Raw genomic sequence first — 24978 nt, 5'->3', positions numbered from 1 at the left:
GTACTCTCAGGATGCTCATATAATATAATGATGTATCATGCTAGAAGGCATAAGGGAAAGGAAAAATCTTGGCTTACTTGACATTACTTGAGTTATTGTTGTTACCTTTTGAAAATGTATGACCATGTGTATAGTGGAGACGAATACATAATTCATACCAGTTTGTGAAACAGCATGTGTGGGATTAGTCATGACTATGAAAAAAACAAATACCAGTCTCTCATTGTGTTACAGAACTGAAATTTCATCAGTGGACAATGGCAATATGTCAGGCTGTGAATAGGAAATGAATCATAAATTAGCATTCATATGTTAAGTTCATAATGAACCATGGCTATAATCTTTTTCAACTATTTTGCAACCATAACGGTGAAAAGACTAAAAGCTTGCTACAGCTATTAGTAAGACGAAGTATATCCCATGCTTTCTGTAGGAGATTCAGTAAAAAACACTGGTTTGTCATTCACTACTCAGAATACCATTCTCATTCATCATTTTTTGCCGGAATATATTATTTTTCTCTTTTGGATTGAATAATGACATTTTGGAATATAAAGAGGGCTGTTGTGAGGCTGCTCTCATTCCCTTTTGCTGCACAAAGAGGACACACTGTCTCATTGATGATTTGAAATGTGAAGAGTGTCAGAGTCCATCTTGAAGAATGCTGGGAAAACTCCTTGATCAAGTTGTAACCATGAACAATCCTCTCTTTCACTGGAATTTACTGAACATAATAAGTTGTTGGTCATAGGTATTTGGCTGTTTGGTATGTGAGTGTGCATGTGCCCACTGATTGATTGCTCGCTGGTCATGGATTCCTGAGTCTTACAGTGAATACTGGTGGGTAAAGAGTCCTCTGCAGTCACAGCTCGTCTGACTGCTTTACCCCAGAGATGCTCTTTTTCTCTTTGTTTTTTTCCTTAACCCTTCTCCCTCCAGAGCCTGTGTTTGCTTGCTTTCTTACTATTTATTTAACACATGTATTTGCATAGATACATATTTACACATATACTTATTGTAAAAGGAGGTGAGCAGCTGATGATTTCAACTACAGTAATATAGTGAGTGAGCAGGGAGTGTGCTCATTGTTGCTGCTGAAATATATAGTCTTTTGATATACTGATCACATGAACTTCATATGTCATCTTCTTTAATGACGTCTGTTCCTTAAGACTCTTCTCGCACCTTGGTATTTGTTAAATATTCAATATGTTGAATAAACACTAGTTTTCAACTTGTTAATGTGATTTTTAAGTCCTCCCTACAGCCATTAGAAAACTATCATTTATTCTATTCTAATCCTGCTCTATAGGAACATCATTGTTTTCTATGTTGTTATTTAAAATCTACTCCCCACCATGCCAGTCTCTTTTTTTCACTCCCTTTTTCAGCTCAATACTTTCAAATCAAACTGCTAGCTTTTTTTCTGCTCTGATGAGCTCTTGGCTGCTTTTTTGGAGGACATCAGAATGAGACAATTCTCATTTGTCCACTCAGTGTGGAGTATGCTCAGAATACTGAGACTTAATACATTTGGTGGAGATGTGATATTTGAGTGATGTTTTTTTCTAGAAAATCCTCACATTCCTCCTTGTCATTCTCATTTCCCTCCTTGGTTCTTTATAGAATTTAGAAAATGACAGTTGACAATGATTGTCCTAGATATTATTACTAATTGTGTACTAATTAATATGCTTGTGAATGGATTTACATTTTTGATTTTGCATCCAATGTGTGATCAGAGTGATATCACATCTCATTCCTGCCTCTCTTTCATCATCCTTCACAGGACACTACCATGTATGTGACCTTTTCGTGCTTGTTATAGACTGCAATTACTTATTCGTCAGTGCCTCCATCTAGAAGGGCTACACAGTAATGGCACCCTGTTAAGTCTTGAGATGAGATTTTGAATGGAAAAGAAACTCCTCTGTGCTTTGTCTGACATCAGAGCCCTGCTGAAAGACCTTTTGCCTCTTCCCTGTATTATCAGCCCTTAGATGTGGCCCACAATTACCCCTGATAGTCAGCCACATGTTTGTTATTTCATGTGTGGATCTTGTGTTCCTCTTGGCACTTTGTGTAAACTGAATCTGAACTTAAGCATATGGTGTAGATTACTTGAAACATGCCCGCTATTGTTTTTAGATGAAATACAGTCAACGGAACATATTAGGCAGTTCACTTTTGGTCCAAGATATTTACCTGAACTAAGTGTGTCTCACACACAGTCCTCTCTGTCTCTGTAGACCCACTTTAATTGGAGCCGTGTGACTCCTCAGTAATAGGTTGTGCCTGACCATCCACAGATGAATGAAGGTTTTCAGGACAGACTCTCTGGCTTTGTCTGCCAAATAACAGGCTGACTTGGATTGCTTTAGTAGTTACAGCACAGGATCAGTCCCCCTCACTCTTAGACCCATCTATCTATACAAATCAAGTGGTCTGTAGCATCTCACGTGTTGGAAATGCATCCTTTGATTATAGTGGTTTTGAATGACACTATCATCACAACATACTGCAACCACTGCCTCCAGCTCCTTTGACAGACACATTACATTTGGCTTTGGGCTTTTACTTTGAGTTCTTTGCCTGTTTTATGTTATGAGTTCTGCTAACAAGCACAATGTCTGAAGAGGCAGAAACGCTTTTCAGTTCTAAAAAGTACAATTCCTCACTATGCATTTCAAGTTGCATATCCATAGATGGCACTGTGCATCAAGCTGACATCGACTCTCATGCTTGGTTTATTGCAGTGTCATTTCCAGATCATTTCCTCTCACGTGGCTTGTTGCTTTAAACCCCCACCCCAAATAACCCACACCTCCAGTATTATTATCTGTAGCTAAGATTGCAGCTGTGGTTTAGGAAATTGTCCAATCTGATTCAGAGGAATTTTTTTTGTTTGAGGTGGGAGTGACTGGTATTGGATGTAGTAATAGGAAACGGTATCTCTGCTCTCCTATCCAATCTTCATGTTATGACTGGGGTTACACATACAGTCATCTGATAACAGTAGTCTGGAGGAGGAGGAGGAAGAGGAGGAGGTTTGGATTGGGTTACAGTAGGTCAAGGCTGGAGCAGCATGGACAAGCAGTGCCAGGGGAGGCATGCTGTTGCCATTCTTTATGGATTTATGGATCTAAAATATATAGCCACTTATGACCAGATTATTTTCTGCATCTTATACAAGTTTTGCTCTTGATGTGGACTTTTTAGGCAGGTAAATGTGGGATAGAAGTCGAGGACTTGAAATGCGGACAGCTAGTCGCTTGGGCGATGTTTGTTTCATGGCTTAGTATTTAGTCTAGTGTCTTAGGTGGATCTCCTGCAAGTATAAACAATTATATTGCCTCTCTTAGGAAAAATTACTAGGCTTTAGCCATCACTCAAAGCAACCTTATTTATTCAGATTAAAAGATGTTTTGTTTTTACAGGATATGTTGTTGACAGCAGGGGCAAATCTTGTTGTGCACATAAACACGGAAATTATGCAAAAGGAGTTGTGTCCTGTATTGGAGTTGCTATGTCAGTGATTTATCATAAAGTTCGGCACAGTGAGCAAGCATTCTGCATGGAGCCGTGGGATTTTCTAATTCTGTCATGGTGTGAGCAGTGGGAACAGAGCAGCCAGCTAACCTCAACTCCTCACTAAAGACAAAGACACTCTTTAGAGAACTGTAACACTGTCCCAGATACATCATCTGACTTGCACTAGGACACCAGGCCTTATTATAAGGTTATACTCTAAATGGACTGCTCACAGATCAACATGCAGAAAAACTCTTTTTTTGCTGATCCCCAATATTGCATATGTGTGTCTGAGCTCTCATTTTAAAAGTTCACTAAGAGGCTAATTGTTGTGGTTTCCTGCTGCAGTTTACATTCCCATAGCTGGCTTGCAGTGTTTTACTGGGAGTCTCCAGCCATGCAGACAATATTCTGGATTGTCAGACAGACCAGAGCTGCTATCAGCGTAGGGAGCTGTCTGAGAAAAGTGTGTGTTTCTATGTGTGTGTGAGTTTTATGTGAGCTACGGAGTGCAGCCAAGCCTGTCTAACTAAGACACCACCGCCTCTCATCTCTAGTCCCATCTGGAACACGTTAATCCAGGGAGAACTCTGACTCTCTCCCTCTCTCTGGTTCTCTAATTCTCTCGTCTTTTGCATTTTTTTCCCTCTCTGTTTGTCTGTCTGACACTCTCTCTCTCTCTCTCTCTCTCTCTGTGTCTCTCTCTCTCTCTCTCTCTCTCTCTCTCTCTCTCTCTCTCTCTGTCTCTCTCTCTCATTCTCCCCTGCATCTTCGGTTCGTGCTGGCAGGTCCGAGCAGGAAACCCAAATATGTGGAGAGTCCTCGCGTTCCTTCTGATGCCATCGTGTCAGCGCTGAGGAAGGTGGCCGATAACAAGGAGTCCTCGCACAATGGTGAGTTTCGCTTTTATTTATTTATTTTTATTTGTCTGCTTGTGTTTTTGTAGACATTGGAAAAAGTTAGAATGGCAAAAAAAATGGCTTAAGAGTGACATATGTACATGTTGTTAACTGGAGTCCACAACCGTGCCTTGATATGGGGTCTGTCTTCATAGCTAAATATGTGTTGTGTGTGTTGGAGAATATTATAACATGGGTAAAGGCTGTATAATTTAAGGGTAGCATCAATTACTGCCTGAATGGTCCATGTAAGTACCAGTGCATTTGAGCAGTGTTTCCTGCCTCTTATACAAATAAACAATAGTGCTGTGTTTATTTTAAAGTGTGTGTTTAGATTACAGAAGAGTCCGTTTTCCACTGTGTGGGGATATGCTGTCAGACCAAAGCGCTGGATTTTTTTTCACAAGAATGTAATGAGGACAAGACCTTTAATTTCTTCATAACATTTGCGTGTTCTTGTGTTTCCATGTCTCTGTGAGGTATTGTTGCTGCCTATTCTCTCCTGTCCTGGGAGTTGTGTGTCTGTGTGTGTGTATGGGTAATGTTCCACTAAGTGCTATGTTTTGATTTCCAGCAGAGTAGGATGGCTCAAATTCCTGCCATATGCTTAAGTGGGGTGGTAGGATGCGTTATCTTTAGGAAAAGGCAACACAGAAAGAGTGTCCTCTGATTGTACATGGCTCACATATGCAGACAGTAGTTAACACAGCGCAGCCCAGTCACTGTTGATGTTACATACCAAGGCAAGAGGGTGTGTCTGACATTCAGCTGGCACAGAGCAGTGTTTCAGCTTAGAGCTGGCTACTGGCAGATAGTGGACGCCAGATACATGTTATCTCATGACAGCTGGTGGACTGGCACTGTTAGCGAGCTAATTTCATGAGCTGTGCTTTGAGGAGAAAAGTTTTTACAAACCTGGTTCAGGAATTCTTACAGTCAGCACATGGAGTGAATCTGTGCAGTTGGGTGAGCAACGGGCATAATTTCTTTGAGTATACATGCTAATCTGCAGCAGGTTGCCCAAACAACACCCCTCTTCCCTCTTCCTCAAGACCTCTTTGGTATTCCCCATGTGTTCATCTGCAGACCTGAGATCACCCTTGAAGCACATGTATATAAAATTACACATTCATATGCCTGTGCTGTTTTAGGAACAATCTTTCCTAAGCTTTCCCTCCTTCCTCTCCTTTGCTTTCCAGCACAGTTAAAAAAATAATATTTAATGTTAGTGTTAACAATGTAAACAAAACAAAACAAACAAAAACAAATAGTGTTCACAGACAAGCTCTTGTTGTGGCTGTTTTAACCTTGTGCTCTCAGTGCTGCCTCTTCTCTAATTTCGCTCCCGGCTAAAATTAATCTTAAGGTGATATAACAGACCAAGCTATCTCACAAGTATGTCACAGATCTACTGACCAAGCCTTAAGAGAATCTTTTTTTGCACCACAAAATATAGAGAATCACCTAATGTCTTCAGTCTCAGGGAAAATACACAAAAACTGAGCTAAGATTATATATTATATTTTGTATAGGTTATTTTTCTGGTCTTTTTCCTGATGATGGAGAGAACTGTTCAGATCTGGTCAATATATGACAAATAAGAAATGACACTGCAGTCTCTAGGGCAGTCGTACCCAGCCCAATTTAGGACATTTTTAGTGCTCATAACTGTTAGGATAAGAGCAAAAGTCTCTCTTCCTTGTGCAGCTCCAGGCATTTAAGACATTTCAGTCTGATTCTAGTCTCTGGGAGTGACTTGTACATGTTCTCAAATACTGACTCATCTTCCACAGGACTGAAGAAATAACCTGTTTTTAAGGTCAGACAACTACTTACTTGTGGCCTTTTCTGCTGCCGTGTACAGTTACTCAATAAATGTGAGTAGTTAAGTCGGGAGACATTCTCTACTGCCTTCTCACAGCTATAGTTAGAAGTAAACTGCTGTGAATTTAGAGCAAACTAACTTACTCAACTAATTGTTTGCAATCAGGTGCTGTTTAAATTCTAGACTAATTACGGCTAATTGTAATAGCCCAGCTGTAGTTGGATGAGCCCCCTTGCACAGCTGACAGGATTTTGAGCACGACCACACATGCTATGCTGCCCCTTTTCTCATGTGGGCAAATTCACACTCAGGATTTAATATAGTTAAATAGTAATATAGTAATATAGTTATAGCGTCTTGGCAGAATTCTGTTACATCAACTGGATTAACGTTCTATGTCACAGAGATGTGTCTAGTTTTATTATTTGTCAATAAAGAGAGCATCTTTCAGCTTACGTTGTCACTTACTTCAGAAAAGGTAAACAATGCTTGCTTTTTTGCTTACTGCTGAGACATGACAAGATGGTTGTTTGACATTGCCGCTTTTGTAACAAGGTCAGCGCCAGCATAGAATGTTGATACAGTGCTGGAAGAATCTTAGTCGGAAAATCCACTGGAAGTTTTGCAGCATGAGAACTGTGTGACATTTAGGCCACAAATCAAGTGAATTTTCAGGAGTTTTGAAGGGGCTTTTTGTTGCGGGAGTGCTGAATGATGCCTGTCTTGAATGTTCAAAAACAATGCTTCACATCTATAGTCAGAGACAAGTCTTGAGTGCAACCGAATGAATGTCAAGGGTTTTTTTTGCCCTGCAGTGTGATTTTTGTGTTTGTTTCATTTGGCTATCCTCAGATATGATTAAAGCTTGCCTGTGGACTTCGAATGTATTCATTTGTTCTTCTTCTGTGTTGGACTGTCGGCTTTCCAGTGCTGTGTGTTGTGGACAGCCAGTAATGACTGTATGCTAAGAAAGGAAACGTGTTTGACCTATAGTAGAGTCGTCTCGCATACCTCTGTCTTTGAGGAAGGATAGAGTTTCTTGTGCATGTGTTTGAATGCAATGTGTGTTTTTATTTTGCATAGTCCACAAGCACATTAATGTTTGTTTATGTATGTATGTGTGTCTTTCCATGTGTGTTTGCAGCAGGCAGTCAACAGTCCTCCTGTCAAAATTGTTTCAGCTGTGGTCTCAGGGCTCTGTTTCTGTCAATCATGACTGAGCCACAGGTCCCGCTCTCCCACAATTATGTCTCTCTTCTGCTCCCCCCATCGTACTACTCCAGTGAGACCCCGGCCAAAAAACTTAACACCTGTTTCTTCATATACTGATTATCTAGTCAGTGCTGAAACTCTCCAAATTATTTTGTTAAGTATCAAGTCACTCTATACCACTTAAAACATCTGGCTGTGGTATTGCTTTTGTGTCCTAAGTAGTAATCTGACCGTTTATTGTCAGTTCCCGCACAATGTCTGTTACTCATTTGTTAATAGCTTTTGGAGACCAAGTCACCCATTTGCTATTTGTTTTGGCTCAATATAGGGCCAGCCATCGCGGCATTCACCTCATTTTGCCCCTGAGTGTGTGCACTGTATGTGGCTGTGTGTGAACTAGGTGAATGTGGTCTGATATCTCTCTTAGTTCCTGATGGAAAACATGTAATCAAAGAGAAGTAATCTGATGCCCAATCTCACAGCCACAGCTGGGATCCTGACAGGCTGCATGCAAGGAATGTTGTTGCAAATGTAGGGAAACCATGGTGTCACCGGTTTTTACATACTTTGAACTGGCTATTCATAAGATGATGCAGATAATGTCAAAATATTCATCTTGTCTTACAATACTGTATTGAGAAATGGAGACAGAGTAAGATTTTTTTTAAAACTACAGAATGAACCTGCTGGGTTAGTTCTGCATAAAGCAGTATAAACTGGCTGTTTTTTGTATCATTTATAATAAAGCCCAATTATATAATTAAGGCCCATTGTTACTAGTTTATAGAACATATGATGATATTTCAGCAGCCTTCATTCACCATCTCCCCCGGAAGGATAGCAATAACTTTGCGGCAGCAGAGATGAATGAGCTGTGATTTCTTTTTGGCTATAACAGAGCGGTAATTCTATTCCTTTCCAAAGCAGATGAGCTTCATTGTTGATTCCCTGTTTTAATCAACAGCTGGAGGAAGAAACTTTGTTTATTTTTTTGTCTTTATTTTTGATTAAGTTTCATTAATCTGTGCTGCTCATCTCTACCGGATCCTTATAGCACAGTCACTGTGCCCCACAGGGCTGAATCACTGCACAAGGGAGCTTTAGCTTTGTTGGTCAAGTGGTTAATGAAATGCCTTTTTTTTTTTTTTCCATCAGATCAACAGTAATAACTGCCAGAGTATGGTGTCAAGCTGAGATGTCATTCAAGCTATGATTATTATCACCTTGCCATCCCCACCCCCCAAACCTCATTTTACTTGGAGATTCTGTCTAACCTCAACATGCTGTAATGTCTCATTGGATGCTCCATCTGTGCTTGCACCAAAGGAGATTTGTGGTTCTAACATTGGAATGTGCAGTAAGGACTGAACGTGCTTCAGGGGAGCACGTCACCTAGTACCTCTGAACTTAAATGGGGAAGCAGGATGCATGTTCTCATCGAGGGTTCATTAAACAGGCTCCACTGTTGTGGTAATGAAACTCCAGCTGCTAATGAGCACCGGCTGGATTGTTTTCTCGGCAGGGAGAGAGCCAAGACAACTCTGTGGAGCCAGTCTGTTCATGGCGCAGCACGCCCCCCCCACCCCCACTCCATCCTTCTCCTGCTCCTCCTCCTTCCGTCTTCATTCTTCTATCACCGCACCACACGGCTGCTATTTCACACCTGCTCATAAACTTCCTCAGGCGGCAGATAACGATGTTGTTTTGTTTTTGCATCCATTTGCTGTAAAGTTACTGGAATAACAAAGTGGTTCCAGCTTCATCCTTAGTTTTTCCATATCTCTAGGATAATTTTAGATAGACCAATCAGATCTTGTATAGTGCACAGGGAGCTAATTTTGATCGGGCAGACATTTTACTCCATAATTGCCTTCCATCCAGATAAATGCAAGTATTTAACCTGGTGTAGTGACAAAGCTGCTGTTTCCCTTCTACCACAGTTTCATTATGCCTGATGCAGAATCATAAATAATTGTCAGTTATGAAGTCTGAAACTGATTGATAAAGTTGTGGCATAGTGGCACTTGAGGGAAGAGCCAGTGCTGCTTTCACAAATGAAGTCATAAAGTCGTGACGTCCATACGGACGGGACCAATTAATAAACTAGGTTAATCAAGATGAGAGAAGTAAATGAGAGCCATGAGAACAATGATCCTGATTGACTACATTCATTGTTTTTAGATGGCATTTCCAGTGAGTGAGTCACAATAGACAACAGTTTTCCAAGACTGTTTTCCTTCTCATCAAATCATTTACATGGAGGTAGTCTACAGCCTTGGTAGAAAGTGTAGCTGTAGTTTAACTGTCCATTTACTGACTCTCCTGACAGCTTTCTACCTTCTTTGTGCATAATTAGGACTGTATGTCAGTAAAAAGGCCTCTTTGCCACCAGGTTAGCCAAATATTCTTTAATTCTGCTTTTACAGTCCACAGAACTTCTGCTGGATTGATGAAATAAATTAGATTTAAGTTGTCACACATCACATTCCCCTGTGTGTGAGAAATGATAATTGAATGTTTTTTGTTTTTTAAATTTCCATACACATGATTATATTGCTCTGTGAAAACTGCACAAGATATTGTGCTGTAATCCAGTGACCAGGCATAAAATTTATTTTTTCTCATTATTAGTGGCACATTGGAGCCTTTTTAGCTCCTGTAACTAACACTGCAGTTTTGAGTGGAAACAGCCACTGTATCTTGGGATTATTAGACCGTTGCAGAGAACTGCACAAGTCCTCAGCTATAATAGTGCTTCACTTTTCCATTGTCATATGGAGTAATGTGACAGCTGCAGGTTGCTAGCCTACATTATATACTGTATATGCAAATTTTAAAAAATCCTTAAAATTAAGTCATTTAAGAATTTTAACTTATGTACCGAGACATTTTACATTTGCACAAAAAGCTTATCAGCGATCTCTGGTGGACAACCTATGTTATGGTAACAAATTCTCTCTTACAATTTTTTGTTTTTTCTATACTATCTGTTCTTAGTTATTGTCCTACAGTGCACTGACACTGATTTCTCTGTGAGAGACGGAGAGAGAAAAGAGAATGGTCAGATGAACACACACACCTATAGATAACGTATGTCTACAGTGTATTTATTATGTGTGTGATGAAAGTGCTATGCCAGGTTAAAGAACTAATGAGCCTAACTGCTTGGGACGACAGCAGGCCTGGCTTGTATACAGCTCACCATCACGTTATCTTGGAAGACAGGTAGACCACTTGCAGTCAGAAGTGCTCTGCTGCATAGCAGCCCTGTTTCCTTTTCAGGAATGAGAGCATTAGAGCTTGAGAAACTGGCATGCCCCACACTGACCTCTGCCTTTGTTTTTTATTCTTTATTTGTTGCTATGTCAGGATAGGATTTGTCTGATTTATGATGCAAACCACTATGTAAGCTCCGTTTCCTCTAGTGTGCTTCTAGTTGACAGTTTTCTTCTCTGTTTATTGGAAGAAACATACAGTACTGCAACACTTAGGCAGGTTATAAATGCACAGTACAGGCATCACTGACATAGAAAGCCCAAACACTGCCCATATTACATTGACAGTCCTGGTAAACAGTCTGTTATTTCCACAGACTAATACTGCTACACACCTGCAGTATGTTGTTATCACTGGCAGTGGTGAGACTGGGCAGACAACAACAGTTAATTAGCAGCAGTGATTACATTGAGCAGCAATGTCACACTGAAGGCAATGGTTGCCAAGTAAGACTTTTGATACTGAGAGATCAATGTAGGAGCAATGGTGGCATCAGGTATAAAAAAAAGGGTAACGCAGTAATTACAGACACTAATATTTACTTTTCATGAGCCAAAGCTATTTTGATTTTTTTTAACCTGTCATCTTTGTTATAACTTAATGTATTTGGCTGTCCTCACTGTCAACAGATGATAAAATGGTAAGGAGTGATGAATAGGCGATGATAGCATCCATAAAAGAAACTGGTCCCAGGGTTAATCATTTAACTGTACAAGACAATTGCCCTGTTGTATCATGTGTATAAACAGAATGATTAGTGAGTCACACAGTATACACAGTCCAAATCCATTCAGAAATGGTTGACAAACTAAAGCCAAAGTAGTGTGATTAATGAACCTGCAGTGCAATCTTAAGCCAAACACAGATTTTTCCATGTACTGCATGTGCTGTATTTTTATTCATAAATTAACAAACACAGACTGCTGAGTAAATTTCCCGGCAGAGTGGAGCTTTTGTGTGTAGCAGGGGTTGCAGTTAGCTGTGCCTCTAATTTATAATGTTGGCACAGTGTATTGATTTGCAGAGAGACCACTGATGGAAGATACTGTTATTGATGTGGCTCATGCACCTCAGTTTTGGCTTCTGAATGCCTTGTGTGTCACATATGTCAGCCTTTCTGTTGGTCATGGTGTATCTATATCAGATGACTAGAAGGTTCTTTCACAGACCCAGCACAAGTCCAAGATCGCTGATTGGTCCTCAGAGGCAGGCGGGTTTAAGTAGTTTTGAAGAACCTGTGATGAAGTGGTCGTGTCAGGACCCAGTAATAAAGAACTGGTTGATGGATTTAATCAGATTTACCCCCAAACCATCAAATTGGTCTGAGCACACAAAGGCTAGCAGGGACAGCAGCATCTAATATTGTGAAGAAACACTTCATCAACAAATTATTATCAATAATGAGGTTATTTTCTATATTATATTACATTACACATAAAGAGTAGCTACATACTGTTTATTTAATAGCAGAAAAGCATTGTTGTAATGTTATCATTTATGCTTTCCCTCACCATACATAAAAATCTCTGAAAGAATCCTGTTACTGTCACATTTTGTGATTCTGCATACTTTCTGTTCTTTATGGATCCATAATGTTAGAAGCTTTAGAGCTAAAAGCCATGCCTGTCACAGACTCTTATAATAAAAAAAGCAACCTGTCACTGTCTGCTAATGTACGGTCGCCATAAATGTGTGATGTGGAAGGTGCCCCTTTTAAAGACCTGGGACCAATTTCCATTATCTGTCCCCATCTACTAAAAGTTGATGAAGCTTGCAATGTGTTGTTGTTGTACTTCAAATTATTATTGAACCACAAACGGCATTCAACAGAGATGAAATCTGTCCATGGTTGAATTTAACAACTTTATGTTCATTGGGAACACAACTCTCAGTTATACTACTTATGACTCACCTTACGATGTCACACAGTAGTAATTTAGATTATAATAACTCATAGTTCTTATTATTTATTTATTTATTTTTTTGGTTTGTAAACAAAATGAATGACAGAAAATCCAATAAACATGTCAAAGTAAGGTAATGTCAAAGATCACAGCGTTGAATAATGACATTCCACGTCAGAGCTAGCAGGTATTATACAGACTCCTGTTCCTAGTTATTAAGATTTGTGATTATCCTGCAGTGTGAAACCTTTACAAGGTGTGCATTAAATCCACTGACCCCAAATCTATCTATAAAATCATTGTCATCGTTGTGCAGGCCTCAGCATTGTCTTTGCATCAGTGGTCTTAAAAGGCTCATCTCAAGCATTTACATGAGCAGCGTGACAAGAACTGATTTTCAGTGTACGGTCTTTTTTTGCCACAGACACCAGCACAGTATTTGCAATGGCGGAAAGGTAGTGAAAGTACAGCAGCCAGCATGTATGAGGTTAGCATTGAATCTCTGTTTCGATATAGACCAAGGCTTTGGTTTATTCAGTATGAAACCTTCGAGCCTATGTCTCCTTTCAGCCCTATAGAATATTTCAGTTTCTCAAAATTAAAGGCAAGTGCTTTTTGAAGAGGAGGTGCAACTGGCTGAAAGGCAGTGCCAACATAAAAACATAATTACATCAGAAACCCAGCAACCCAGGGCAGACGTCAAAGGGGTAACGTAAATATTCTGCACAGCCTCAACTTAGAGATATGTGCTTGTCTGCCATTACTTAAAATACAAGTATCTTCAAACACATTTTACTCTTGGCTGAAGGAAGAAGGCACATGCCTAACATGTGCTAAACCATAATGGCTACATCTGTTTTGTACAGAAGCCTCTGATAAATTGCTGGCATGGTTTATTCTTCCTTCACTAAATTTCTCTTGTAGTTATAGTAGCATCAGCTGTGTGTATTTTAATCACGACCAGTGTTAAGTTTACAAGAAAATCCAGGAACCTTTTCTGTTGGCAAATTAGTGGTGAATTAGTTCTCACCCCTTGTGAAGTCTGCTTGATGAGGCATGCTTTGTGTGCCTGGATAAAATTCAGCTACATTTCAATGAGAACACAGTTAGTCCAGCTGTTGAAAAGGGTATGAGTAAAATCACTGTCAAGTACAATGCAGGAACACTCAAATGTTGTAGTTAGCTGCTAAGGTCAAAGAGAGGTTGTCCATTAATTGGCTGCTCGATCCCAGTTTGCGTGTGACGTGTCCTTGTGCAAGACATTAAATGAGTGCATTAGTTGTGGCGATTGCTTGTTATAATATCCACATTATTTGTGATGTATTGTTTCTGTTGTTTTATTCAGCTGTAGCAGTAGTGTCTGTGCTCCATTTGCTAACAAATCCCAAAGCTAGAGTAACTACCTGTGCTTCCATCACCCAGTACTGTTTCTGACATCAGTGGTGGAATTCTCTTCATGTGACGATCCATGTTGGCTTTGATTCCTTTGCATTAACTCTACCATCATTATACCTCTGTTCATTCAGCATTCCCTTAGCATCGCAATAATTATAAAAATAAAAATGAAAAAAGTTGTTGTAGCCTGGAGTTATTTTCTTGATTACATTCTTAGTATTCTAACAGGTTAAGAACCCTCCACTGAGAAAGTAATGATCTTTAATTACTGTCCCCTCATTTCACCACACTTTGCATCTATTCTTCAAGTTGCTGAATTGTCAATTCATACAGAGATTCAAGTCATGAATAGATTGTACAATTACTGTAGGTCAGATGATCACATCTTATGACCCTGATGTTCATGGCCGTTGCCCATTAAGGGAAACATTCAGAATGTTTACAAGTTATTGACAATCAATTACAACTATCTACACATAAATAAATAAATCAAAAAATTGACATTGACGAAGATATAGAAAATATGTCATAGTAGAAAGTAAAGAACATTACACTGCTCTCCTATCCTTAATATGCAAAGATCTAATTGAGTAGTTACATTTAGGACACAGCAGCGACAAAACGTGCCAAATTACTGCACACAGGAATTACAGATCAAAACACAGAACACGCAGCAATTTGAGATAGGAAAACACAAACCTAGATTAAAAAATGTTTCACAGTAGGATAGGGAGGGAGGGGTGGTGGACTGACAAGGCAGCCCTCTGGCTCCAATAAAACCAATTACCAAAGCCAATACAGCCGCGTTTCACTGAGTGACGATGATTAAACATACACTATGCTTGTTGCTCGTTTGACTGGGGAGATCAGTTTTTGAGTGTGTTTGCTGCCGTCTTCATAGTGGAGGGAAGTAAGGCCAATACCTTGTACCATAAAGGCTGTCAAATGTGTGAAGAATGAGGATAACAAGTAATGTTTTTGATGAGATCTCTAAAGGGATTCTTACTCTAATGGTCTATACTATAAATTTTCACTCATTAAGCATTTCCCTCTCTTCTCCAGTTTTGTCTTCTGTATATTGTGACCCAATAATTTTACCAGGTTGGAGAATTATCCAACCTTTAGAGTTGAAACATAGCAATTATTATAATGAATTCACAGTGAAAGGGAACGCATTATCCGTACATGGATATTTGCATGCCAAAGATGTGTATGTGTGTGTCTGGTGGCTTGATTTTGACTTCCAGTGGGGCTTGGCAGCACACTGTGCTGTTGGACATTGTTTGTATTTAATCAGATTTACTGCCAACATTATTAATAACTGTGGAAGAAAGAGGCTAAAGGAGAAAATGAAGGAGAGGAGGAAAAGGTGCTGACAGAGAGCTGCATAATAAGCTTTTGTACCTTGGATGTACACTCTCTCTCTCCCTCTCCCTCCCTCCCTCTCTCTCTCTCTCTCTCTCCTCTCTCTCTCTCTCTCTCTCTCTCTCTCTCTCTCTCTCTCCCTCTCTCTCTCTCCCTCCATCTGTTTATCGGTCAGTCAAAATTTTCTCCAAGGAATGTTTTGAGTCTATCTTGATTAATTTGCCACATCTACATTTGAGATCCATGCTACATGTATGGATGATGAGTACAGGTACAGGTAGTTGCACAAGTGTTTTATTTATCTCCAATGCTTTGGGGAGGGTTTTAGTCTATGCAGAAAGACATACTTTTAAACAAACACAAAAAGGACTGCAAGCATTCTCTGTCATGTCGATGGCACCCCAACCTTAAAATCGCAGCCCAAACTGGTAGTAAGGCTTGAGACTGCAGACAGTCAAAGCTGTATTGGAGAAAGCCCATGTCCACTCATTGATATTCAGAGGCTCTATGAGTGAGAGCTGTAAACAACCAGAAAGCTCTGGAATTGGCACTCAAGGCATATTGCAGGACACACACACACACACACACACGCGCGCACACACCCTCTCACACACAAACACACTCACACAGTGTCTGTGTCTCTGGTTTCTTAACAATGCTAGACATTCACATGTACTCAGACTCTTTTAGAACACCCTTACACACATACACACACACAGAGAAACTATAGACCCCACCACACTCTCTCTCTCTCCCTTTCTCTCTCTCCTTTGCCCCCCACCCCCAACCCCCCTCCAGGTCTGCACTACATCAGCAGCAGCTGGAGAGTGCAGCATAGCATTTCAGAGCAGAGCTGAGAAGGGCAAGGCAGGCAGAGTGGCCCCTGTGTGGGCCATCCAGTGGAGAGAGGGAATCTGCCTGTTAACGTTGAGCATTTCTCTCCCTCTCATTCTCTCTCACTCTCTCTTCTCTAGAGCTGCAAGCAGAGAAGCAGCCAAGCTCCTCCTCCCCTGCCACCCAGGAACTGATGACAAGGCTGGGCTTTTTACTGGGAGAAGGGATCCCGGGTACGGCACGCATACCTATGGATGACAAGAATGAAAAGAAGGTATTTCATTTTCTCCCTCCCCTCCAACTCCCTCCTTCTTCCAACAGCAGCTGCTGCCAGCGCTGCAGCGCACAGATAGAGAGATAGAAGAGAGAGGGGAAGGATGAGAGGAGGAGGGAGTTGATAACAGAAAAATGGATTTTATTTTTGTTGCAACTTGATTATTTTTTTTTCCTCTGAGCATTATTTTTCATGAAGATTTAAGAGGGACCTTTGGGAATTATTCTTTTGGCACAACAACGGTAACTGTCAAAATGTTTTTATTTAGATGTTAAAGATGTTCTAAAGAAACTAACTGTCTATTTAAAATGAACTGAAAGTGGTTTTATTTCAGTGCAAATGCTCCAGTGTGGTGTTTTAGTCTCACAGTAACTTGAGTGCTATTCCAGGGGCTCTTGAGTATGTAACAAGAGTGTCTGCGGCCATATCCAGAAATAGAGTTATGTTAGGTCTTAGCCTCAGTTTGTTTGGCTGTACTAATTAAACTGGGGCTATGTGAAGAGCAGAGCAGAGCCTTGCACGCTACCCTTGCCTCATTCATCTTGTGTCTTGGACACGTTTTGAACCGGCAGTCCTAGGAATGTGACAGAGGCTTACAAAGTATTTTTTGAATCATGTTCATTAGTTAAGATGTCAAAAGAGGAGACAGACAGCACGGAATTGTAATGGTTTTTACTTTGGGTTCGTCTGTGTGCATATAGGTGTGTGTGTTTTTAGAGCTCAGATGGGGAGGAGCATGTTATTGTCATCTGCCAGCAATTCTCTTTTCCTCCATCGTGCTGTTTTACAACATGTCTTCAGCTCAGCATGTCGTTTTTAGAGCTACCTCACAGTAAATGACTAAATGTCAGTAAGCTGTTTGGCTTTTACTGGATAGGTGGCATAAGCTCCTGGCTACAGCCTCAATTACGTAGAGTAAAAGCTACCGGCATGAAAACAGATTGAACTTAAAAATAAGAAATGCTACGTAGTTAATACTAGCATTCCACAAGTTGTTAATGATGCAGCCAGCCATGCAGCTTCTGTCCTGTTCTGCTGTTTGTATTCTTTGTTCATGCCATTGTACAAACATGTAGACCTTTAGACAGTCAGTACACGTTGAGGTTAGTGCCACTTCTTTCTCAAATTGACTAAGAATTGGTGAGGCTTGCTATTTTATGATGAAATTTGTTCCCAAAATGAGGAGAATATGGGATTCAGATTTGAATTGCAAGAGCTGAATTTGAATTGTGAAAACTGAGTGTGGAAGTATGTAGAATGGAATTTTCAGAGAGGATCAAATACAGTTAAAGAGCAAATGAATCAAATTTCATAATATTACATTCATTTTTTAAGTTAATTGGAATTAATTTACAAACTATTAAATCAATTTCAAATCATGCTATTCGCATTCAGTTTTTCAACGCAATTATTCAAATGATGTGATTCAAATACAGTCTTTATATCTAGTTTCTAGTGACGCATGTAATGTTAATTGTAGTGACTCTCCTCAACCATAATGGCCTGCAGTACCTATAGTGCTGAACTGTTTTGCTTTATTATTTACGGAATTCAAATTATCGGCAGGATATTTGAGGTCAGTTAAAATACTTTAATTGGTAGAGTTTGTTTGAGGCAATATTTAGTCTCATTTTAAATGCTGCTTGATAAGTCAACGGTGGGTGAAAGTCCCTCTGGCAGTTAAATATCTGCAACAAGGTGGGTTTATTGAGAATGAGGGTTGATTTAATTTGACCTGGGCTTCTAACAGCAGCTTTTAATTTGGGCATTTTATGTGCAAAGAGGTAGGTATTGATAAAATGTACAAGAATTCCTCTGATTTGACCAAGTTCCCAAAAAGAATGGATTGCAGGGGCTAATTGTGGACATTTTGGTGTATTTGTCTGCTAAGTTAGTGCTGTATCTGCTAAAGAAATTGCCTGTTTGTGGAAAAATAAAGTTTGTTAAATTTACTGAAACTAATGTGAATGGAGCAGGTTGAGGGAGGAATTTGTTCAAACACAGTGATTATCAGGCTCAGTGGTGTGTGACTGTTGGAAGGTTTTGGTTCTTCTTACACTGGGACAAGAACGACCTTCTTGAGCTACAGTACATTGTGTAGAATCAGAATACAGTTGGAGGTAGATGGGGAAACAGGACAAACCAGCTTTAATTTGGATTTCTACGGTTGTCAGTTAGCCCAAACAAAGATTCAGCTGCTGTATGGTTGTCAGACAGGCTTGATGACATGAGAAAGGTATCTATTGTATCACAACAAAGTTGAGAGCTCTTCCCTTGTGAAATTCTGTTCAGGCCTATTTTGGTTCCTCCAGATATATGACTGTGTAATTTTCAAGCCCTGCTCCATTTACAGGGCTTATGCCCTTCGGCTTATGTGTCATGGTCACATGTGAAAGGCTTGTTTATTTGTAAGAGAATTTTTTGCATTGCTTTCACACGATCCAGGTCCAATATGCAGTAAACTCTGATCAAACCATTCTAAAATTCTCTCAATTCTCCTTCCAAAGCTGCTGGAAAATTATTTTTGTTGTGTTTATCACTGCTCATGCTGAAAAAATGTGAACAAGTTGCCAGCTGAGAGTTTATATTGAGTTGACTTCATACTTCATTGACATATTTGATTAGTAGAGCACTTTCTTGTTGTACCTTAACCCTTTTCTCCCTTCTCCCCAGTGCTCTGTGACTAGCCAGGGTATTAGCCCCTGCTCTACACTGACCAGCAGCACGGCATCTCCCAGCACTGATAGTCCATGTTCCACGCTCAACAGCACAACCGGCCGACCCCCTCTCAGCCGCTCCAGCCCATGTGGGACCATCACCAGTCCCAGCTCCACACTTGAGAGCAAAGACAGCGGGATCATAGGTGAGAAGTCTCCTTCATTTTAACCAAATACCAAAAAAGGGAGCAAATGCATTGTTTGTCAGACCTCAAGGATGCATACAGTGAGCTTTTATGAGTGATACTGGATGCAAATATAACTTTGTTTTCAGAAAAACTCCACTCACTTTTAAGCTAGCAGCTTAAAGCTGCCTGGTGGAAATATTTTATTGTTGTTCTGTCTTTGTATTTGTTGCCTCAGATTGTGCAGGATGATGCAAAACTAAACAATCCAGTATTGGTTGACATTCATATCTACTCATATCCACATATCATAAAGCAGATTATAGAATATCTGTCAAATTATCACCTTGAAACTGAGAAACTCACTGCAGTTAAAAACCACCTGTAGCAACGTATTGTATTTTATCACTTATCACAGTGTTTCCCCTGAAGCTCTTCTAGTTTTTTGGTAAACTAAGAATTGCTAACTCGTGTGCACTTTGTGAGTTACACTGCAAATTCTCACGTGCACGGTGTCAGTCATACATCATTCTGTTAAACCTACTGGGACTGAATTGCATTTGTGTCAGATTGCATTCATCCTCTACCATGTGTCAGTTATTTGGTTTTGTATGGAGCTGTTCGCATGAGAGCTCATTGGGTTGACAGTTGCTACAATTTGACATTGTACTGTATCTCTAGTAATAGCCCTGTAAGACATCTGGGGATTTACACAAACTGACAGGAAGATGACATCTAATCATGTATTAATCCCTCTACGGTTTCTACTCACAAAGCCTCCTCATTGGCTAGGAAATGTTACGATTTCACTCTGAATATGGAGTTTGAATGTTTGTAGTGAGGATTCAGTAGCAAATTGTAACTGTATGATCCCGCAGTTATCCTCAGATGAACTTGAATCATTTCTGACGCAACTGTGGTTATTTAAGTAACTGACTGACATGATTGCTCTGCAGTAGAATACACGCTAAGGCCAGATATAATACAACAATTTGGATGTCAAATTCTGTAGAGTTGACATAAGTGCTTACCAAGAGTCAGTCATTCTGTCCCCCCAGAGCAATATCATCATTCGCTGCTTAATAATTTATAGAAGCGGTGATATAGTATCTTTTAACATGGAGCTGTGAGGAGCTGCCACCCAGGCTGAGACACACTCACTCACATAGCATGTGTTGTTGTCCCTGTCATTATAAAGCTACTTTACTTGAGTGAAATCAAAACTGGTCTACAACATCCCACCTACCCACCTTAATAAGACTGTGCAGGCATGGAAAAAGAACAAAGCAATGTTGTGTCCACAAGTCAGATTCCAGTGTGTGATTAATATCCCCTGTTCTTTGAAGTTTGACTCTGACTCTGATTTCAAAAGCACATTAATTTGGCTTTGTACTGCATTAAAAGCTCCTGGGTGAAATTGAGGAGACTTTACAATGTCTTAACATTTACAAAACAGCTCCCAGAAGAGTTTCTGCATGAGGTGCCTGGGTGTAGACCCATAACAGGCCTACAGCAATGACCATAATAACTAGGTCTTCCTATGGTGAAGCCACAGCCACAGGTTTAGATAAATAATAATGGATTATTTGCCAAGGGCTATAGTTCAACTAAGCAAGCAATCACTGTAACCTCTTCAACACCATGATGACAGAGAGCAGGGGCCAGACACGACTGCTGTCATGAATGATTTCATATTTTCCCAGGTAATCAGCACAGTGGTCACAAGGTCCAGGATATGTTTGTTATATTAACATTAGTGATGATGCAACGTGTTGGGGCATTATGAAATCCAGATTAGTAGTGTGTGATGCAAACACAGTCAGCTGGCCAGTCACTTCCAGTCCTCTGACTGTAGTGATGTCTGTATCCAGCTGCCTGTCATTGTGTAGCTTTGGCCATCCACTCAGCTTTTGGGATCGTGTTAGAGAGCTTGGTTGGCCTGGAGGAGGATTAAAGGATTTATTCTCACGTAACTAAAACACCTGTCTAAACTTAAAAAATACTAAAGGCTGATTTTAACACTAGTTCTACACTAATTTCCTCCATTTCAAAAAAATGTTTAAGTGTCAATTTTGTTTCATAGTATAGCATACAGTTGCTGTTGGATTAGTGTTTGATATTAGATTCTTCAACTGAAGAAAAGAAAAGAAAAATCAAAAGACATTAAGGGAATCTTTGTTCAGAAAACAAAATTTACAAATGTCCTCAGTGTGAGCAGGCTATTATTATGAATATAAATCAGGAAGTGAACAGTGTTGATATGGCATAGTCAAATGACAGTAGATAGAAAAATGTTCATGCACACAAAGAACATAACTTTCATATTTCTCGCTTTTTTCCCTCACTTTACCTCCTCACCTGCTCTAATTCCCGTCTCTGTTTTCGTCTCCTCTCAGCCACCATCACTAGTTCCTCGGAGAACGATGACCGCAGCGGCTCCAGCCTGGAGTGGAGTAAAGATGGAAGCCTGAGAGGCAGTGGGCGCCATGGCTTGGCACAGAGCGTGCGGGCCGACACCTGCTCTCCTGTGGCCGAAGAAGACTCCAACAGTGCCACAGCAACGCCAGCCGACACCCCATCCAGGACAGACCAGCAGCAACAGCAGCAGTCCAACATATCAGCAGGGGCATCAGCACCATCGCAGCCTCCGAGCCGCTCACCTGAGGGACCCATTCCATACCCACCGCAGACATCCTCTTCCCTCATGATGCCAAGGCCAAACTCTGTAGCAGGTAGGAGCCCTTGGTTTTTGACATCTGGAGGTCTCCTGTGCAGAGGAAAGAATGGAATGAATCTGTATACGCTTCCACAGTGTGCTTTGATATAGCATTACGTAAAACATTTTACTTAAGCTGTCCTCTTGTAGCCTAGTAACCTCTGTTATGTTGACTGGAGGACTGGGACTCTGTTCTTGGGTGTCTCTCTGCAATGCATTGGCAGTCAGTTCAAGATTGTGACACCATGATATGACCTGTGCCTGAGGCTGACAAGTGGCGTGTCACTTCTTGTCCAAGCAAGTGACAGAAAAGACAAGAAAAAACATTTGTAGCTGTAGAGGGAATGGGAAGTTAGTGTTTTTCAGAAGACAGGTCGTGCTGTTCAAAGAGGAGCAGGGTATCAAGGCAGAAGTTGGGGATTAGGCAGCTGTTGCGTGTTGTGCCTCGGCCCGGCCTGCCATGTCGGACCTAAGCACAAGCCACTGTCTGGCTGATCTGTTCTGCATTCCTGCCCTGGAACCTCCCTGTTATGGCTCAGCTTGCCATATCCACACAGCTGTCACAGTTGTTGATATCCCTCGCAACCCCTTTATCCCCAACCCTCCCTTATCCATTCCCAGGTCTCCCTCACACTGCCTCCCTCTACTTTAAAACTGTTGCAGGGATATCCAAAGGCAGGTTGAGACAAGTTGATTAAAAAGAAAAACAACACTAAATCAAGTCATTCACTGAATGCTATAGTTGAACTAGTTACTAAAAGGATTACTTTCAGTTGTGTTATACCTTTGATATTCACTAAAGACAGATTTGAATGTGTAAGTGAACTGCGATCACCAGCAATGTAGTCTCTACCTGCAAAGACATGCTAGTTATCTTAGTCAATACCCAGGGGAAAAAACTGCATGTGTTTACTATTAGATTTGCTAGACTAATAGAAACATATGTGATTGTGACTGTTGTAAACAAGACTCTTCGAGGGTAGGTGAAGATTGTATAAAGGGGTGGGCAACACTGACAGAAGCAAACAAAATAAACAGATGAAAAGTTAATTGAGGAGATGACCTGTATGTCACACTGCATTGTACAAGCAGACAATTCCTCTAGTGAGGTGAAATGACAGGCAGGCTGGGTAGAGCTTGGGGAAGACACATGAAAAGTGGACACCAGTCACCAGGACAAAAGACAAGGGGCCATGTTTGTCTCTAAGTCCTTACAGTTTGCAACAAGACAATTATCCTTGCAGTGTTCTCTTAAATCATCAGTAAGAGGATACAATGAACTTGGTACTAGAAATAGAAGCACGGTGAATAGTACACGGTTAGTGTATAGCCTGGTCTCAAACAAAAACACATGCCACAGCTCACATATGTATATAATTCACACAGTGTGCACTGTTTTTTCACAACATGTTGATAGTGTCGTGATAGTTAAATCTTTGGCCACATTGTTAACAGAAAGTTTCACAAGCTATTGTGCTGAACATGCCTATTCATTGCCCACTCTTCTTGTTGTTCCATGAGTCTGTACCCTTGTACATCTCATCATTATTTACCCCTGACACAGGCCCGAACAGCGCAGACACACACATCGGCTCATAAAGCTAACAGACCAGGAAATATTGAATTGTCTATGTGTGTTGGTTTGCGCGTGAGCACCAGTGTGCTGGTCTCTGTGTGTGCTCCAAGAGTTTATGGGCTGATGTCATAGTTATGCAGCGTTACCCTCTAGGGACCTGTGGAGATCACACCTCAGATTTTTACGCCCTGTGAAAAAAAACCCAGGAAGAGGACATCAACGACATGGTGAGACAACTTCATTTATGGCCCAAACCCATCTTTGTTGATGTGATGATGTGCCAGGGTCAACGTTTCTTTTCTGTTGGTACTCAAGGATACTGTATTCAATAAAAAAATAAGGACTCTAAAGAAGCAATTACTGAAGCAGGAAAGAGCTAAATGGATGAGATGCCATTGTGCACAGCAAACAAAACTGTATTCATCATTAGTGCATTCACTCTGTGTGCCAGAACTCTGTGACTAGCCTTTGTTGTCTGGCTTTGTGTACCACCATATAGGATAACGAGATGTCTGCTGCGAGTTTGCCAATTTGTCCTTGACATTAAACTAGGACACGGAGATCCAACATGAAAAGAAATATAATAGTTGGATATTATTTGCTTAAATATACTGATGCAAAACTCGATTTAAAAGAAGATAAATGATCCCCTCCCCCTAAAAGTTTGCGTGGTAGTGCTGATAAGCTTGTACTAGGGGGGTGGATGGGATGGGGGGAGGGTACATCACATGGCCCCCTAGAATAAAGCAATGTGTACATGTAGCATGATTTCATCACTGATTAGATTTCAGTGGTCAGGGGTCATAGGTCAAGTTCACTGTGACCGCCATACCTCAAGCATTTACATGCTAATTGCATCTGGACTGGTAAGCAGAGGCATACAACTCCCTGGCAAAAATTTTAGTATTGGTTCACTAAGCACTGAAATATCAAGGTTACTGCAACAGACAATTAAGAGAATGACATAAAATGGCAGAGTTTTGCAGCACAAATGCAAATTTCTTTCTGAAAAGCAAAATGGACCTTGCCCATCTGTCTAATGCCAATCAACCGGTGCATAGCTGGACCTCTAGAATGTTAGCTATGTATGTCGAAGGGAATGTCGGCATATTACTGAGAAGTGTCATTTGTACTGCCTTGGCAAACACATATACACACTGTCACATTAACTTCCCCCTGGGCTGCAGTGGGAACTCAAGCAACACTACGTGGAGCCTGCATGCACTAGGGCAAGTTACACAAATGTTGGCATACACCACCTGTCACAGTAGACAGGGCTGAATTCATATGCCACTAAAGGAGCAGTTTGTAATTGTATCATTAGTTGGT

The 24978-nt window shown here is 40.6% G+C and overlaps 1 protein-coding gene across 1 annotated transcript in view; it reads left to right on the top strand.

Annotated features, from left to right (window-relative positions):
* The window catches only part of tanc1b (tetratricopeptide repeat, ankyrin repeat and coiled-coil containing 1b), an 88886-nt gene that overhangs the window by 34379 nt on the left and 29529 nt on the right, over positions 1 to 24978 (top strand). Inside the window, exons 4-7 of the mRNA XM_018702340.2 lie at positions 4320 to 4424; positions 16382 to 16515; positions 19189 to 19378; positions 21754 to 22089. Coding sequence (XP_018557856.1) covers positions 4320 to 4424; positions 16382 to 16515; positions 19189 to 19378; positions 21754 to 22089 — 765 coding nt within the window. The remainder of the gene's footprint in view (positions 1 to 4319; positions 4425 to 16381; positions 16516 to 19188; positions 19379 to 21753; positions 22090 to 24978) is intronic.

This window comes from Lates calcarifer, linkage group LG1, assembly GCF_001640805.2.
Source record: "Lates calcarifer isolate ASB-BC8 linkage group LG1, TLL_Latcal_v3, whole genome shotgun sequence".
NCBI classification, from domain to species: domain Eukaryota; kingdom Metazoa; phylum Chordata; class Actinopteri; family Centropomidae; genus Lates; species Lates calcarifer.
The sequence above is the reverse complement of the archived record's forward strand: the minus strand, read 5'-3'. Positions and strand labels throughout refer to the sequence as shown.